The 17,724-nt window shown below is 42.3% G+C and overlaps 1 protein-coding gene across 1 annotated transcript in view; it reads left to right on the forward strand.

Moving 5' to 3' along the window:
- The first annotated feature begins 722 nt into the window (after positions 1-722).
- abhd17c (abhydrolase domain containing 17C, depalmitoylase) overlaps positions 723-17,724 on the forward strand; it is a 29,876-nt gene continuing 12,874 nt past the window's right edge. Inside the window, exon 1 of the mRNA XM_030415289.1 lies at positions 723-1,575. Within this exon, the coding sequence (XP_030271149.1) occupies positions 1,091-1,575 (485 nt within the window). The 5' untranslated portion in view covers positions 723-1,090. The remainder of the gene's footprint in view (positions 1,576-17,724) is intronic.

Below are 17,724 nucleotides of genomic sequence, written 5' to 3' on the forward strand. Positions count from 1 at the left end.
TGAAAGGACAGGTTGGGCTGCGGTGGCGAGGGCAGGGCCTCTGTGCAGGGGCAGAACTGAGCTACTGAGGGAGGATGTCATGGTTCCACTTATGGAGATTATATTGCAGACTTATGTGGATTTATGTCCTTCAGCTTTGGCAGGATGGAGACAGAAGTCCTGAGGGCTGCTTCCCCCCTCTCCGCTCCGTGCAGTTGGCGAGGTGGCCATGTTTGGTATCTCAGAACTCCACCTTCATGGAGCTTTCCCAACACATCCCGCTGCTGACTTCTCTTCTGTGAAAGAAGCCAACAGGACATAGCTCGGACTGATACTGCCAAGCAAATGTCTGAATCACAAGTGCTCTGGAGGCAACTCCTCAGACCCTGCTGGAAAAACCAGCAGAGACCAGCACCAAAACCCAACATATACTGGTTTTGGTGCTGGTCTATGCTGGTTTTTCCAGCAGGAGAGGTGAAGTAGGAAGGGAGGACCACACACACACACACACACACACACACACACACACACACACAAAACAGATGTTACAATAAAACTCATTTAATTACACGAGTATGATTTGAATGAACTCTATATACAAGTGAACTTATTTATACTCTGGTCATTCACTCTGTCTGAAGTAATGAGAAAACATAAATAGTTGAATAACAATTAAAATGCATTCAATTGTTCTAAAACACACAATGAATAAAACATGTTGACATAAAGACGCACAGGATCCAAACCGGATATCCGGTTCCGCCGGAAGCCCGGCTGCTCTCCGTCCTGCAGAAATGGCCGCTCTCTCTCTCACAATGCATTAGCGACAAACCCTGACGGACAGAGCGCGGTATGTCACACGGGCGGAGCTGCTGCAGGCAGACCGGACTCCGCACGGTGTTGTGGTGCTGAACGACGTGTTGTGAGGTTGTGTGAGTGTGTTATCTTCAGGAGGACTGAGTCTTGTTGTTAGCTAGCTCGTTAGCCGCACAGCCACCTGTCATTGAGCGCCGCTGTGAAAGTCTGTCGATGGGACAGAAGTAGCAGCTCACACCGGGAGAACTGCCTTTGTTTCCAACAGCGGCTCATTTACTGGTACACCCGCGCCTAGATGCCCGAGCAAGGTCCCAGGATGAATGGTTTTTCTCTTGGTGAACTGTGCTGGCTGTTCTGTTGTCCGCCCTGTCCGAGTCGCATCGCGGCCAAGCTAGCCTTCCTCCCGCCGGAGCCCACGTACTCGGTGCACGCCGATGCTAACGGGGCGACGAGCCTCCACCTCACGGAGCGGGCGGACTGGCAGTACTCCCAGCGGGAGCTCGATGCTGTGGAGGTGTTCAGCACCAGGAGCAGCCGGGGTAACCGGGTGGGATGCATGTTTGTGCGCTGCGCCCCGAACAGCCGGTACACGCTGCTCTTCTCCCACGGTAACGCCGTGGACCTGGGGCAGATGTGCAGCTTCTACATCGGCCTCGGCTCCAGGATCAACTGCAACGTGTTCTCCTACGACTACTCGGGCTACGGAGTCAGCACCGGCAAGCCCTCCGAGAAGAACCTGTATGCGGACATCGAGGCGGCCTGGCAGGTCCTGAGGAACAAGTGAGTATGAGAGAAGTGGACCATGAAGTCTTGTAGCCCTCCAACATGCACACACTGCAGGAGACACACACACACACACACCTGTGATGTTTAACTCACTACACAGGTGTCCAAACACACAGGCACTGTGCAGGTGCACAGCGTCACACACATGGAGGTGGTGGAAACATGAAAACATGTTTTAATCTGTAAACAATCATGGATTAATACGAGACGGTAAACCTTTCACACAGCAGTTTCTGTGGTTTAGTGCTGCTGTAATAATCTGTGTTCATGTTAAAGATGATGTCCGACCAGTTCAGTTCACTTAGTTTGTTTTATTTTGCACACGTGCAGTAGACACATTGCCAGATGTGCAATTTCAAGGAAGGCCAATCCACTCAAACACGTCAACTGCAACTTTATTTGCTGTAAGATTGGTATTTCTGCAGATTAGGAGAGAAGTCTGTCTTGATTTAGTCCAGTTGAAAGGTTCTTGGCTACACTGGGTTTTGTGTGACATTCAGGATCTCCATACACAGCGAACCACCATTCACAGCCATTGTTGGTTCACTTCTGTTGACTCATCAAACAAAGCAGGGCCTACTTTGGTTATTTGACTTAATCAAACTTTATGAAATTACAATGTACATAGCAGAAACCAAAATATTGCAATGACTCTTCTTTTTGACTGACTCAATATTAAATTAAATTCTAGTTTGCAGTGTCACAATTTGATTTGATTAAGTATCTTGACCACTATTCGATGGACTGCTGTAAAATGGTGTACATTCAGTGGTCCTGAGAGGATGAATCGTAATCACTTAAACGACCAAATACCTGCAGGACTCATGACATTCCCATCAGCCACAGTTAGTAAATGTTAGCCTGCATGGCTCTTGGACTCCAGTGTCCTCGTCAGCATCAGCTCCCCGGTCAGGTGCAAGTTAAAGTGTTACTTTTTAATCTGTTGTCCGTCTTATTGCCTGACCTTCAGAGTGTCTGTGCAGATACATTGTTTGGGTGTCTAGGCTACAGAAATGGTGCATTTAACACATCCAGTGTGATCACCATGTGAGGGTGTTGAGTCTGCTGTCAGTGGGAATGATATTGACTCAGTTATAGTTAAATTCTAATTTCAAAACCAGACTTTGAGCTTTCGAGTTTAAACAATAAAGGTAGAGGAAACTCAAAATTCAGATTTTGAGCTTGTCTTATGTTAATGTTCCTAATTTCCTAATGATTTTTTCCTTGTTGTGAAGCTGGGTTTTAAGCCTGTTTGGCTCAATGTTGTCACAAGTAAAAACGAGTATGAAACACCGCTCCAGCTGGGTGTCTAATGTGTGTTTGACAGTCAGTGTTATAACCACATCAGGTGACTTCTCAACCAGTGTGAAGCGTTGGATTTTGCATCTAGTGGATCCCTCTCCATAAACCTTCCACAGAGTGTATTACAAGTACCAGGAAACAGAGAGATTTGTGTGCAGCAGTGTTGCTCTCATACTGAGCTGTGAAATGTTAAATTTAGGAGGCAGTACTGCAGCCTTGGACATCTGGTGCCCTGCAACAGGTGAATTGTTATCTAAAACAACAGTAGATGTGTGTTGCTCAGCAGCTTGTTGGATCGGTGACCATTCTCTCTGAGACTCTTCTCTGTGCAAGGAAGAGTTTGTCGTCTTTGTAGGTTGTTGAGGCTGTTTGGGTATTCTGATGTTAGGAGCTCATCTTGGTCTCTGATACAGTTTAGAGCTGACCTTTGTGCTGTGGGCTGTGTTCGTCAAAGCAAACTACAGTGTGTCGCTTTTTATTGTGGTTATCACTTTATATATCGACCTTTATTTGTTTTTCATTGTAGCAGCCAGTGGAACACCCATACTGTACTGGTATCTGGACTTCCACCCGAGAAGCTGTAAACATCACTGTCTTTAGTAACATCCAGTGCTTCAAACAGTGCATCACATCTAGACGTGTATACTGTAACTTCGATTAGGCAATTAGCCTGTTTTGAAAACAGCAGCAGAGGAGTGAGTGAGCAGCTACATAGTCTCTGACATGCAGCAGAGACTGACTGACCACTGCTCAGTATAGCATGAACCGCAACAGTGCTGCTCTCCTGTAAAGACATGGCCGGGTGGAGCCGGGTGGAGCCGGGTGGAGCCGGGGCATTGGGTCACCAGAGGACCCTTTACAAGAGTGTGTGATTAACTAACTACATTTAGGAATCCAAACAGACGAGTGCTGTCAGGGGATTTTTAAATCTATCTAATTAGATAAACCATTAATTATTTGTGATTGATTCATCTAAATTAGTTGCACACACCACTATTTTCCATAAGCATTTAAAAGTAGAGGTCGATGTTTTATCAGCTCCAATATTTTATTAGTTTATTCTCAGGTTCAGCTGCTATGTTTTATTTTGAATTCCTGTTTGCAGGACTTTGCACTTAATATATTTTTTACATGTTTACAATGTCTGGTTACTGTTTGATTGCTACTAGGGCTGAACGATATGGACAAAATTTCATATCTCGATATTCATGCCAGGTATCTCGATATCGATACGATATGACTACGGGTTCGGTGAAAACCAAGCATTTTTCAGAAAAATAGAGATTATTTTAAGCCATATACAAATGGTTGATAGAGAAATCTTTACCAAATAATCACAAACTCGCTACAGAGACAAATATATTTGAAGTAACATCAGTAAAGGGAGGGAGAAGATCAAACGAACTATGTGCATTTTTACAAGATGAACGATGACATCCTAATCTGGAGAGAAAGAGTGAGAGTGAAGATCGAGACTCAGCAGCTTCAGGTTATCACTGGTAAAGTACCAGTGGAATCTAGAAAGACTAAGAAGTCAGAGAATTAACGGATCAAAACAGACTATACGGTCTCAAATCCACAGAGCGAGCGGCCGCAGCGTCCGCTCCTGCTGCCCCAGCCAGCCCCCCCACATACACACCTGCCGCCTGCAGCCGTGTGAGAGGACAGAGAGCCGGCGCTGCTGCAGGGGAGCCGCAGACTGATGACTCTGAGCAGCAGGAGAATTACAATATCATATATTTCTCACCTTTCCCCTGATGATCTGAATAACAGTGTTTCCTCTACATTCATTTAGGAGTGGCGGCACGCAACTCCTAAATCCTAGCCGTCGCTCCTTCAGATTTTTTTTCTTCTTTTTTTTAAATTGTCGCAAATACAGCACCGCCGCATCATCCACCTTCACAGCAGAGTCCTGCACTGGGTCGGGTGTCGCGAGTGCTGAGGTAAACTAGATAACTATCTTGCTCAGTATCTACTCTTTGGAGTAGATCCCCTCCAAAGATCTTACTGGTGCCATCGACGTTAATTACTCGCGAGAGCGCGGCCTTGAAAGTGACATCACGTCGAGCACCCAGGCACCAGGTCGGAGAGTCAGAGGAGTGTCATCTTGAAAACAGGGCAACGACTCACCGGAGAAAAGGTAGACTTATTAGCTTAAGAAAACTTATCATAGATTTTATAAGTTCACTAGACATTCTCAAAATATTGATGGCCAGCTAAGGTTACGTAACGTATCGGTAGCTTAATTATTTGGCCCGGTGCCAACTCAACTCAGTGTCGCTAACGTGAGTAAACTAATTGATAGCATTAAGCGAATATATACACGCCATGGTGTAACTGCTGACTGCATTTTCTGATGAGCTTGTTCAAATATTTCTCAAAACCCAGAAAAATTGATTGTTCTGAGCCTGGGTGCAATCTTTGCCACTGATTCTACAGCCCCATCAAGAAATTATTATTCATTGTTTTATTCATTTTTTTATTTTATTGTTGTATTTTTGTTAGTATTTTTTATTTTTACATTCAGCCTTTAAAGAGCCCTTTTCCATGCCAGCCATTCAGTAAAAAGGGGGATTATGCTGGGCATAAAAGTAAAATCAGCAGTCAAGTGTCATTTGTTGACGCCTCCCCGGCTCCCCGGAGAGCTGCTGAAAGAAATCCTAGAGGAAACACTGGAATAAGTCGCTAAATTTGTTGCTAGTCGCTTTTTAGAAATAAAGTCGCTAAGACGGTCTGAAAAGTCGCTAAACTAGCTAGAAAGTCGCCAAGTTGTGTGTCCGTCTCCGTCTCCCTCACTCCCGCCCTCGTATGTTTGTCATTGGCTGGCTTCAGCTGTCGATCCACAGCAAGCATGAAATAAGCTTTGTGGTTGGCTGGCCTTAGCGGTGCATTCAAGGGCAATCGTAAAAAGGACGTTTGTTTTGACTGCCAGAGCTGTACGTGCAGGGCGAGCGGGGTAATCTGTATCGTTTATATCGTTGCTTTTTCGATATGAACATCTTGAATGTTCATATTTAGATTGGGGCTGGGCGATATGGCCTAAAAAAAAAATCTCTGATTTTTTTACAAAATATCAGATTCACGATTTAAATCGATTTTTTCCCCCCTCCACTTAAAATCAATTTGCAGATGACAGAGAAGTTGTTGAAAACAAGTTTTAATTTTATTTTATTTTGATTTTCCCTTCTGAGGTTAAAGGGAAATCATGAACAAGCCAAAAAAAAGAGATGGGAAGCCCTGCCTGCCATTGTAAACAGTGACAATGTAACTTTCAGTAAGCTTTATCTGTTTCAAACTGACTCAATACCCCCTCAAACTCACTTAGATAAATAAGTCACACATACAATTATAAGACCTTTTTTAGGTTGATAAAGTGCAAACAAAACATTTACCTGAACATGTTTTGCATAGTAAAAAGGTGCCTGAGGTATACAAAAGTATTTGGTCACTATTTTGACAAAGAGTTTTTTTATTGTTTAAAAATGTGTTTTATTATGCACGCGCACACACACACACACACACACACACACAGAGTATGGAGCATGTACTGTGTATAATTATGATTAATCATGTAGATTTTGTGGAAATATTGGTTTAGTATAATGCATCATTTACATCATGCAGCTCTTGATATCACTTGATTCTTACCTATAGCACAGTTCAATCTGTGCCCGAAGCACTGAAGGCTGGCTGGGCCACCCATTGTCTCTCAGGGCTTTGAGCATGTTGGTGCCACTGTCAGTCGTCATGCAGGTGGGTCGGTCCTCCGGAAGATTCCACGAGCTCAGGGCGTCTTTTAAGCCTTGGGCAATTATTTCGCCTTTGTGTTCATCGTGAAAGTATGCCGTTTGGAGTCAGACGCTTCGCAGAGTCCAGTCATCATTTATGAAATGCAGCGTTAAACTTAGATAAGGCTGCATCACTCTGCTGGACCACAGATCGGTTGTCGCAGAGTAGAACGACACCCCGTCCAGCTCCGCGGCGATCCTCTGGCGTGTACTGTTATACAGCTGAGGCAAGGCAACATCAGAAAAATATTTGCGGCTTGGTAGCACGTACCTGGGGTCCAAAACTTTCAGCAGGTGAATAAACCCCGGCTTTTCCACGTTGTATATGGGCACCATGTCCTTTGCAATATACATCGCGACTGCATCCGTGATCGCTTTCCACCGGGCACCCTTCTTATCATATGGGATACAGTTTGTAAATGTTTCCAAGACGCTCGGTTGTTTGTGGTGGCGGTGCTTGGGCTGCCGCGGTCTTGTTCCTTTCGTAGGGAGCAACACCTCTCCCACTCGGCAGCATGCCTCTGTTTGTTTGAGGTGCTGCAGTAAATTGGTCGTGCAGCTTCCTTTGGTAGCAACAGCCAAACAAACTTTGCAGCGAGGTGCTGTTTGTTCCATGTCCGACGCCACAAACCCGAACCAATTCCAAATAACTGAAGAAACGTTTCCTTTCTTGGGGATGAGATATTCACTGCTCGCCGCCATGTTGTTTGTTTATCAAGCGTGCCGCGCGCGCTCTGAACTACGGGAGCCCAGCAGGGGGGGAAATCGATTTTCACTAAAACAAATCAACGTAAAGTACAAATTCGAATTAATCGATAAAATCGATTTATCGCCCAGCCCTAATTTAGATATAGATACGATAACGATCTATCGTTCAGCCCTAATTGCTACTGTATGTTCAACCAACCACTGTTTTGTTTCTGCGGCTACATTTGATTTATTTTAATTTTAAGAAGTTTGATTACAATCTGTTTTAGATTTGAATGCATATTTGTTTTAGTTTTTTTACATATTTACTATGTTTGTTGACTGTTTGTTTTGTCTTGGGTAGGAAGGTCTGGTGCCTTTTAGTGTCTTCCACATGGTGGAAGGAAGGTAAAAGGTGGAAGGTATACAATTTATTATTAATTCAACAACGGTATCGGATCGGTATCAGGTATTGACAGATACACAAAGCCCAGGCATCAGTATTGGTATCAGGATTGAAAAAGTCGGATCGGTGCATCCCTACTGTAGTCTCTCTCTCATTTAAAGTCCCGCCCACAGCACTTTCTGATTGGGTACCCAGTTATACCACTGGAAATGCCCAATGAATGTGCTGTCTGCAAGTGACCGCTTGCCCGTATGAGTTGGTGGTTTTACATTTTAGATGTATCGTTAGCCGTTAGGGATGCAACAACATACTAAGTTTTACAATATACAATACAATATTTACAATATATTTACTTCCAAAAACACTGCACACATCAGACCAGTCTTGCTAACTTTTATTAACAATTTAGCTGTCTCTGCTCAGTGCCATGAGAAAATATTAAAGCTTGCTGTGCGGTAGCACATGCATTGTCTGTGACTAAAACAATGTCTTTGCCAGTAATGTTCTATTTGATGGTCACATTACAGTGTAGGTCTGCAAGATTAGCTCCTGCAGGACTCATTCAAGGCTCTAGTCTGCAGGACATGAGAGGATGGAGATGAGTCTTTTGCAATATAATGGGCCTCTATGGTGATGTAATCCTCTATGGCCTGTGAGCTCCACGAGTCCCAGGTAAGCGCTACTTGTTTGGCTCTGCTCAGCAGTTCTTTTACTTGTCACTTTACCTTGTTGTAGATTATGGGCATGGCTGACTCATGATGTGATAAGATCCACAATGAGTTGTTCTTGATAACGAGCGTATCGAGAATTGAGGAATGACGTGCAAGATTTGTTTGCATGACAGCAGGTTTCAGCTGTGGAAGGGTTTAGAAGTCAGTAGAGAGCAAAACTAAGGACTAATATCAACTCTCTCATGCAAGCTGCACTGATGTGATGATCACAGACAAATTGTAAAGCAGCATGAACCACTGAATCACATGATGCATGACACATTTCAAAGGAGATGAATTTACATGCATTACAAAACATCACCAGAATCTGTTGCTGATAAAAATGTCACTTGAAATTGATGTTTTCCATGCACTAAAAGAAACATGGTTTAATGTAAACCAACTTCACCCTGAGCTTTTCAGTAAGAGACTTGATGTGAAGTTTGAAAGACGGGTTCTCTTGGTGGATAATCCTCGCTATTTGTAAGTTTAGACTCGTTCAGTCACCTTTTTTGTCCAAATCCAGACCCCAAGGGCTTCTTGTTTATTTCCAAGCAGAACAGCAAACGTTTCGTATATTGACAAAGGTTTTAGATTTATTTCAAAGGACTGCAGAAAAGGTGATTTGTGTAGTTTTCATACTGCTGACATTTAGTTTCAGGTGTATTAAAACAACAGAAGTAGAGACTTGACTGCTCATCTGACATTGCAGGTTCGAGCTGGTCTGATCCCCAACTGCTGTTGGTTGTGTGACTTTTTTTCATGGATTAAATTCTTCTGAAGACTATACAGATTTATTGATGGAGAGACATCAATGTAATTATCACCTTGCTGCCATAATATAAGCCAAAGGCTGATCATGTTTTTATTTAGAATTTAACAGTCCAGTAGATTCTGAACATGCCTCTGATTAATGTTCCATTTGACAGATGATCTGAAAATCCCTGAAAGGAAAGTGTCTCTTCCCACCTAGTATTAGACACTTGATTGTTCGTTGACCCTTTGGAGAGCGATCTGCCCGAGCATGAAGCAGTGTTGATCATTAGGCCCTCCTTGGGGGAGAGCGCTAAACACCTGAGGAGGAGGTTTATGTTTATTCAATATGTTTTTAATTACATTTTGGAGAAAATCATTAAGAATATGCCCTTAAACAGCAATTTGATTTCATTGTGGTTTTCCTGTTGCTCTGCCTTCAGGGCTCTGCTGAATTGTAAAAGCACAAAATACATTGAAGATAAAGATTTGTTTGCACAAAGACCAGCTGGCTTAACATTTTGATAATTGCTAAATGAGTTTATCATTCTTGTCTTTCCTCCTTGAAATTACATTTCCCTGCACCAAGCTTTAAAGACACACTCCTTTGTGTTTTATATGTGTATAGACTCAAACATAATTAAACTCAGTTTATCTGTCTGCAGACACTGTCGGGCTAAAATAATGTTCAGAACTCTTTTTTCATTAGTTACTGGTACCATTTTTTTTAAACTTGTAGAAGATGCCAAAACTGCAGTTAAAAGAATCTCTTTAAATCTCTTCATCTGCTTTTTACCTTGTTCACTGTACATTTAGCAGAGTCTGAGAATACAGTGTATTTATTGGCTCTGTCCTTCCTTCTCCTTTGGGAGTAATGCTGAGCTGTTGGCTGTGTTTAGTAAATGGTTATGTTTTCAGGCAGGGTTGTTTAAAATCAATTTGCACTGGCATCATGTCTCAGAATGTTGTTTACATCCGTCATAATTTTGCCTCTGGCAATCCTCCTGAATGCCTCAGGCATTGTGTGGGCACACCCACCACAAAGGCCTATTTATTCACCTAAATAAATGTGATCTGTAATGCTGGTTGTCGCCGTTCTCATGAAGCCCTTTTATTTAATGCCCCACAAGGCTTTATTGAAGTAGCATCATTCAATCTGCATAACAATTATTTTTTATCTTCTCTGACCAGCAAACAAGGGGCATAATGTCTGCTGAATGAATTCTCACCTGAAATAACTATTTGTTTTTCATCGTTATTCAAAGGCTCTTTTGTTTCCTGTAAAAGTAGGGCTGTCACAATTCTCCACATCCACCACTTGATTGTCTATTTTCCATTTAATAAATGTTTTTGCACAGCAGCTATGCTACCGTTTAACTGTTGCATCTGGATCTGTAAAGAATTTTGTCAAGTTTTATATTTCCTTTCATGGGTTTTATAAAACAACGCTTTTTACGTGTTTGGTAAGTTCAAAGTATTTTCACCAAAAATAAATATTCCATAGTTGAAGAAAAATACCACCCTTTGGGTATTTAACAATACAAAACAAAAGATAGGAATTACATTTGCTACAAAGTATGGTTTTTCTTATCCGTCAAGAGTAAACCATCTTCTGAAACAAATCTTTGAAAGATATCCATAACTTGTGAGACTCATTTTGTCCTCTCACACGCTCTTATGTAGGTAGGGTTGAAGGAAAAAGTACTGGGAGACCAATCCTTCTTATTGCGATGATCAAAGCTGAAAGCTCATTTTGATTGATTTTTTATTCATAATCAAATAATGACTCCTCCTATTCCAGAGACACCTGCCAAAAATAATAAGTTGGACAAATTAAACTTTCCCCTTCTGATCTACACCTGAGGCTTTTTCTGTCAATATCTACAAGGTGTTGTTTACTGAAATGAAGCCAAAGCATTCATGTTCAGCTCCTGTTTGTTTCTATGTTCAGTTTGTTTGAAACATGATTTGATTGACCGTATTGGTACATGGCTAAGATGAAAATTATTTTCAGGATGAAGGAAATGATTATGCTAACAGCATCCATCTATCCGTCTTGGCTTAGTGGCTTGTCCTACAAAATGCATGTGATCCAATGCCTTGATGACGGGCTCTTTTAGTTTCAAATGCACTTAGAGGGTTCAGTGTATATTGTGCATGCACCTATTAATAAACATGTAAAACATGTAAGCTCAATGAGAAAATGTTAAATTTCAATTTGGAGACTGTTTTGGCCTCAAGGTTTTCATGCCAGTCCTCTTATTTCAATGAGGTTTCTATACAGTTTGTTTGGGTATGCCATTTTATATCGGCCCGAGTTTTGTGAATAGAAACATGGTTCTCTCTCCCATCTGTATCTCTATCTCTATGGAAGTAGTTTTTAATTCACATACTTATTTCTGTTTCCTCTTTCCAAATATTGATAAACCATTATCTCTTAATGAAACAGGAATTTCTTTGAGCTCCCCTTTTGAGCCTTTGAAAGTTGTACTAATGCGTGTTTGGCCTTTCACGCTCTTCTAGACAACAAGGACCCAAATACTTGGGTGCCATTTGTTTTGCACATGCATCAGAAGGGAATCAATATAGATTGATTGGCATCAGAATAAAGGAAATGGATAAGTCAAACAGGTTTGTGTGGATTGTTAGGTTACACTGTTTACATGTACAGACTCGGACACTGGAGACGCAAAAGCATGACCAAGGAAACGGGCCCTCGCAGTTCACGGATGTCGAGGAATGCCACATACCCGGCCCCATTGCCCTGTCATGCATACGCATCTCTTAACTGTCCGAGTTTCGAACAGTGCACGAAGGGGTTAAGTTTCTTGGGCTGCTGTAACTATGACGTTAAATTGGCCTATGTGTTCAGGGCTGTGACGTTTGGTCCAGATAGGAATGAGGAAGTTGTTCTTTTATAATTTGGTGGTCTGCTCCTGCCGGTATTAAATAATGTATGCTGAAGTCAGAAGAACTCCCTGCAGTCTACATAAAAACTAAATGGACTACAGATGAAATTGTACATTGTTTACATGTGTGATAAATTTGGTGTACATGAGAAATTTTATGTTGAAGTCATAAGGACTTGATGCTTTATGGCGAATAATATGGTGTTCAATCTTTAGGAGGAGTTCGTTAAAGTACAAGACATGGAAATGGACCCAAATGGGGGTGAAATGGGAACTTTGAATCAGAATGGCCGACTTCCTGGTGGAGTGACAGTTTCGTACCCTGATGTTTTTTGTGCGTCTGGTCATGATACATTTGCATACCGAAAGGCATTCATGTATGTGCATGTAGGAGGCAGGGCTAGGATTTTTAATATTCCAGGGAGTGTTATAGAGTCCCCTGGTAACAGCTTTAGTCAGCTCTCGTCAGGAGGGCATTGGCAATAATTGTACCGAGTTTAGTGTCAATCGGACCTACTGATGTGGAGATATAAAATCCTTCAATTTAAAGAGCGCAACCCAGTGGTCGTCGGCCAAAGTTTTGCACAGAGCCTCTGGAGCTCATGGGGAAGTAGTAACCTGAGTTTGATGTCATTTGGACACACCAATGTGGAGATATGCAACACTTCCAGTTTGGAACGAAATCTGCAGAAAGTTGTTATTTAATAACTTGAGTATTGTTTGAAAAATCCAAATTCTTAAGTTTTTAAACTTATGTGTGCAATGTTTCGTGCAAATCGGTGACAACGCCTGGGAGGAGTACGAAAAAGTAGGTTTGCGACATTTTGCAAATTTGTGCAATAAAATGGTAGGCGGAAATGGGCGTGGCCTATATGACGAGATTCAGCAGAGTTCACTGAATTGGATATAAGGTTTTTGAATGTGCGATAAAGTATTTGGAAGTTATAAGGCAAAACGCACTTTCCTTGACTATAGCGCCACCAAGTGGTGGAAATCCACAATTTGTGGTGTGACTCATATTCCAAGTTTGGTGATTTTTTTTTTGGGGGGGGGGATGTTCAGGCAGTGAAAAGTGCGATCATTTTGGACAAAAAAGTAATCATTACAAAAACAATAGGGATCTCTCAGTTCGAGACCTGCTTGGCCCTAATTAATTGTAACTACTTAGAGGTTTACTTTTAAGTAGCTATGGATTAAAAGGAAAGGCACATTATGCAAAATAAAGTGATGTTGCATATTAGAAATATGATCCCAAATGTAAGACAGTATTTTTTTCTAGAAATGATGTTTGGAAAAGCGTGGTATATATTTATATTTAAGAACTTGGCAATCAATTATTATTCACTTCATCAGATATTCTTTTAAATGGAAAGAGTGTCTCAGAGTGACATCATTGCATTGAGTCCTCCAGTCCTGCATTTTGGCTGTAGTGTTATGGACTGGAGGGGAAGCTGAAAGAAAAAATCCAGCAGCCGGCTGCAACAAAAACGTTGAAATGGACTCGAAACAGCCAAATGTCACATTGCTGCCACAAATCACGTGAGCTGGCAATCAGACTCGCCGCATGAATGACAGTGGAGTGTAACATTATGTGTGATGTGTATTCACTTGGTTTGAAACACTTGATTTTTCAAGGACCTGCATGCTTCACCTACTCTGGCAGAGGCATGATGGCAGAGTAGAACGGATCAGAAGCGGGCATGTTATTCAGCATGGCCACACATTTCTTTGTGTACTGTCATTTTTCACTTTTTAAGGTTTAAGTCATAGAGAGAAAGAGACGGAGTGAGATGTCAACCCTGCAAAAAGTCACAGTGAGTCAGGGCAGCTCTCACAAGTATGTGTAATAGGGGTGCAAAGATCCGATATTAAGATCGCAGCACATCCTCCGTTATTCGTCAGTGTGTCGCATGCTGGAAGAGCACAAGTTGTTGTTTGACCAACTTTTTATTAGTGTATTCTCAGATTCAGCTGCTATGTTTTATTTTGTATTCCTGTTTGCTGGACGTTGCACTTACTCGCGTCACATTTCTCCGCTGATTAGCTGGTAGCCCCGCCATCAGTTGTTAGCCTCACCGATCAGCTGTTAGCCTAGCAACGCTAACTTTCAAACCGACGTACTCAATACTACGTGGGTTGTCCATCGTTGCTCCGTTGGTCGTCCCTCCACCACAACCTCAGGGAGGGTTATTCACCGCCGGGCTGCTTTGTCGCTCTCCTCTGCTGCTGCAGTCTCCCCGGCTCGCAGCGATGCTGGATGGTCGCTACTTCGCCTTTGCTGGCGGGGTCTTCAGGTGTTCAGCACAGGAGCACCTGGACCTCTGCTGTCACTTCTCCCCAGGCTTCATCGCGTGGATTGGACCTCTTGGTCTCCTGCGTCGCCCCGCTGTGTGCACAGAGCCTCCAGACGCTAGTTTGTGTACGGACGGTGCTACTGACTTCAGTGCTAGTGTTCCCTCCGTGCTGACTGACAGGCGCTCCATTTATTCTTTGTTTTTGTTCCACTTTGTTAAGTGTCTTTGGGTACCCTGACAGGCACTATGTAAATTAAATGTATTATTATTATTATTATTATTATTATTATTGTTATTACCAATGTTACACATGTTTACAATGTTTGGTATATGTTTGATTATTTTGTCTTAGTTAGGAAAGTAATGTTTAGTTAGGAAAGTCTGGTGCCTTTAGTCTCTTCCACATGGTATAAGGTGGAAGGTATACAGTTTATCATTAATTGAACAACGTTATCGGATTGGTATCGAGTATCGACAGATACAAAGTCCAGGCATCGGTATCGGGACTGAAAAAGTCAGATCGGTGCATCCCTATTTGTAATGCAAAATACAGAGCTGAGAAAGTCCAACCTGAGGTAACACCTGGTCAAATATCATCTAGCCTAAAAGCTGAAGAGGGCGAGGTGTTTGATCACCTGAAAGCCAAGTCTGGAGCAAGGGCTACTTTCTTGCACGGCAGCCTCTCGCCTTGTGTTGATGCTAAACACACTTAATTGTGTACACTGACACTTGTCTTCCAGCAGCTTCTAATTTATTGCAAAGCAATGGAGACAGTTTATTTTACAGTTTAACCAAAATCTATATTTCCAATATGACAGCAGTGCACCAAAACTTAATTGGGTATTTGATGTGTATAAATCATCACAAGCATCTTTTTCTGCATTAGAATCTCTCAAATAATTTTGGTAAACATATAGACTGATATGTTATGTGATTTGGGTTTATACAAATAAACTTGACTTGAGGTTTAAAGATATTACTCTTTTTCAAACCATCTCATTACCAGAACAACTTGCACTGACTGTCCATCTGCTAGATCTCAGACTTGCAACCATGACGCCCAGTAATGGTTATAATCATCCTCAAAGTTGTGTAGTGTTTCCCCAGTCCTAGCAGTGTGCTGTAAGTGTGCTGTAAGATGCATTCAAAGTCCAGTGTTTTGTGAGTCAGCTGGCAGCCAGGGGGTACTTTGCCCGTTCATGCCTGGTGTCCTAATCTGCTATCAGGACAACTGCTCAGTTCGGTTGCTGCTTATCAGAGACAGGATTTGTCTAGGCCAACAGATTAGTCACACCCAAGCTGTTATCTGAAGAGCTGTTATGATGGCATCACTTCATAGGACACTTACAGCCCAGCACCTCTTGTCCAAATCCTTTGTCATGGTTGTCTGTAAAGCAAGGGTCTAATCCTTCTGTGCATGTGTGTTGTGGCAGAGGGCTGCTGAACATTTCTGCTCGGGCTCTCTCTGCATTCCCAGCACTGTCTGGAAATGGGAGGGTTTGCTTAAAACTTCCTCCCCACATTGTGAGTTCTGGCAGGGGAACATGCCGTCCCAGTCCTCCCTTCCCTGACAGGCCTGTTTTCTGTCAGTGCCGTCTTTCACCCAGCAGTACTTCAAAGGAGAAGCTGGGAAAAGCCATGCCATCACCCAGGTCCAAAATCAGACAGTTCTTTACCGTGCACCCCCCAGTGTATACCTGATTTTAATAGATGTTTTTCCTTCTTAAAAACAAACTACAAATGACAAAGAAATAATGAAAAGCATTGATTTCATTTGAATGCTATTATTGTAAACAAAAGTGCCCTGCCAATCCAAACAGTGCAGCTTCAAACTCACTTTTACTTTTGTAAACATAGATTTAACATCATATTGCAGGTTTTTATCAAAACAGATCAGTTTCCTGGTTGGGATGATAAAGTATGAACATAACTTTCATTAAATTTTTTGCAACAGGTACATTTTGTTTACAGTATTTTATATCCCTGCAGATATAAACATCATCATGTTGTAGATGAACAGGACGTGAGACTGTCTGCTTCCTCTGGCTCGAGGCTCCGTTGTGGCTTCGAAGCACAAACCTGGGTCGAAAGTTTTCAGCATGTGGATGAACCTCCGGCTTCTCCACTGTGTATACGGGCAGCATATCTTTAATGATATGCAACGTGACTGACACACACACACACGCACACACAGGGATGGCCTTTAAATACAGTTTCTGGGCAGGTTGGGGTCAGTAGTTAAAAAAGTTTGGGTTAGTGATTTATTGGTAATAATGTTCATTAATAGTGCAGTAAATACTCTGAACTCAATGACTGCTTCATTGCCTTGTCAGGTTTATATCATGAATAACAAATCTGCGTAAAGTGGTTTTACAATCTGAAAGGCAAACAAAACCCTTTATCCTTAGACCCCAGAATGGGGAAAAAATACTTCTTGAATCTAAACTCCTGTTCTCTTGCTGCTCCTCTTGGAGTCAGTTATCCTCCAGAGTTGCTCTTCACTTCAACTGCAGTGACTCTCGACTCGTAAGTTGGAGCAGACAGGTCAAATGGCAGAGCAGCATCAGGGAAGATTACATTAAAATTGCATTTAAGAGACAGAAAACCAATCCGCATCTCTGTGTGGAGTTGAGCTTTGGTGAACTTTGAGCGTCAAAGCCACAACCAATAGTAGACGTGTGTGGATGACTTCTCAAAAGAATGACCAAATAGGAAACAGAGTTCGCATCCTGCCCTGCCCACATTCAGCACTAGCCTGCATTTGCATATGTGTGACTACAGCCTGAAGCATTATGCCTGATCACTGTTGTCTGCTAAGCTGGTTCTGACGCATCCTGGGGGACTGCGCTGCTGTCATTGACCCTTCCTCTGTCTCTCTATTGGGCACCAGTCATATTTAGTCAGTATAAAGTTGAACCATTTTCAAACCTGGCTGTTTGATCGTTTTGTTTTGAAGTATTACAGTATAGGATATGATGGAGGCTCATGGTGGTCATGTCATCTGACCCCCCAACCACCTCAGCTCTTGATATGCTGTAAGGATGTTGGATCTGTAAGTAGGTAAGATAGGACTGTGTAGATACGGTATATCTTGTGATATCTTGTGATATCTTGTATACCTCTAAGCGGATTTGGTGCAGATTAGATTGTGTTCCTGGAGGGAAGAATAATCTTCTGTCTCCGATGGTTCATTGTTTTTGGGTTATAGAGGGATGTCTGTGAACATCTGCGGATTATCAGAGAGTATCATCTTCATCTTGATGCTGAAACAGTCCCATCGCTGCGATACAATCC

This window comes from Sparus aurata, chromosome 4, assembly GCF_900880675.1.
Source record: "Sparus aurata chromosome 4, fSpaAur1.1, whole genome shotgun sequence".
Taxonomy (NCBI): Eukaryota; Metazoa; Chordata; class Actinopteri; order Spariformes; family Sparidae; genus Sparus; species Sparus aurata.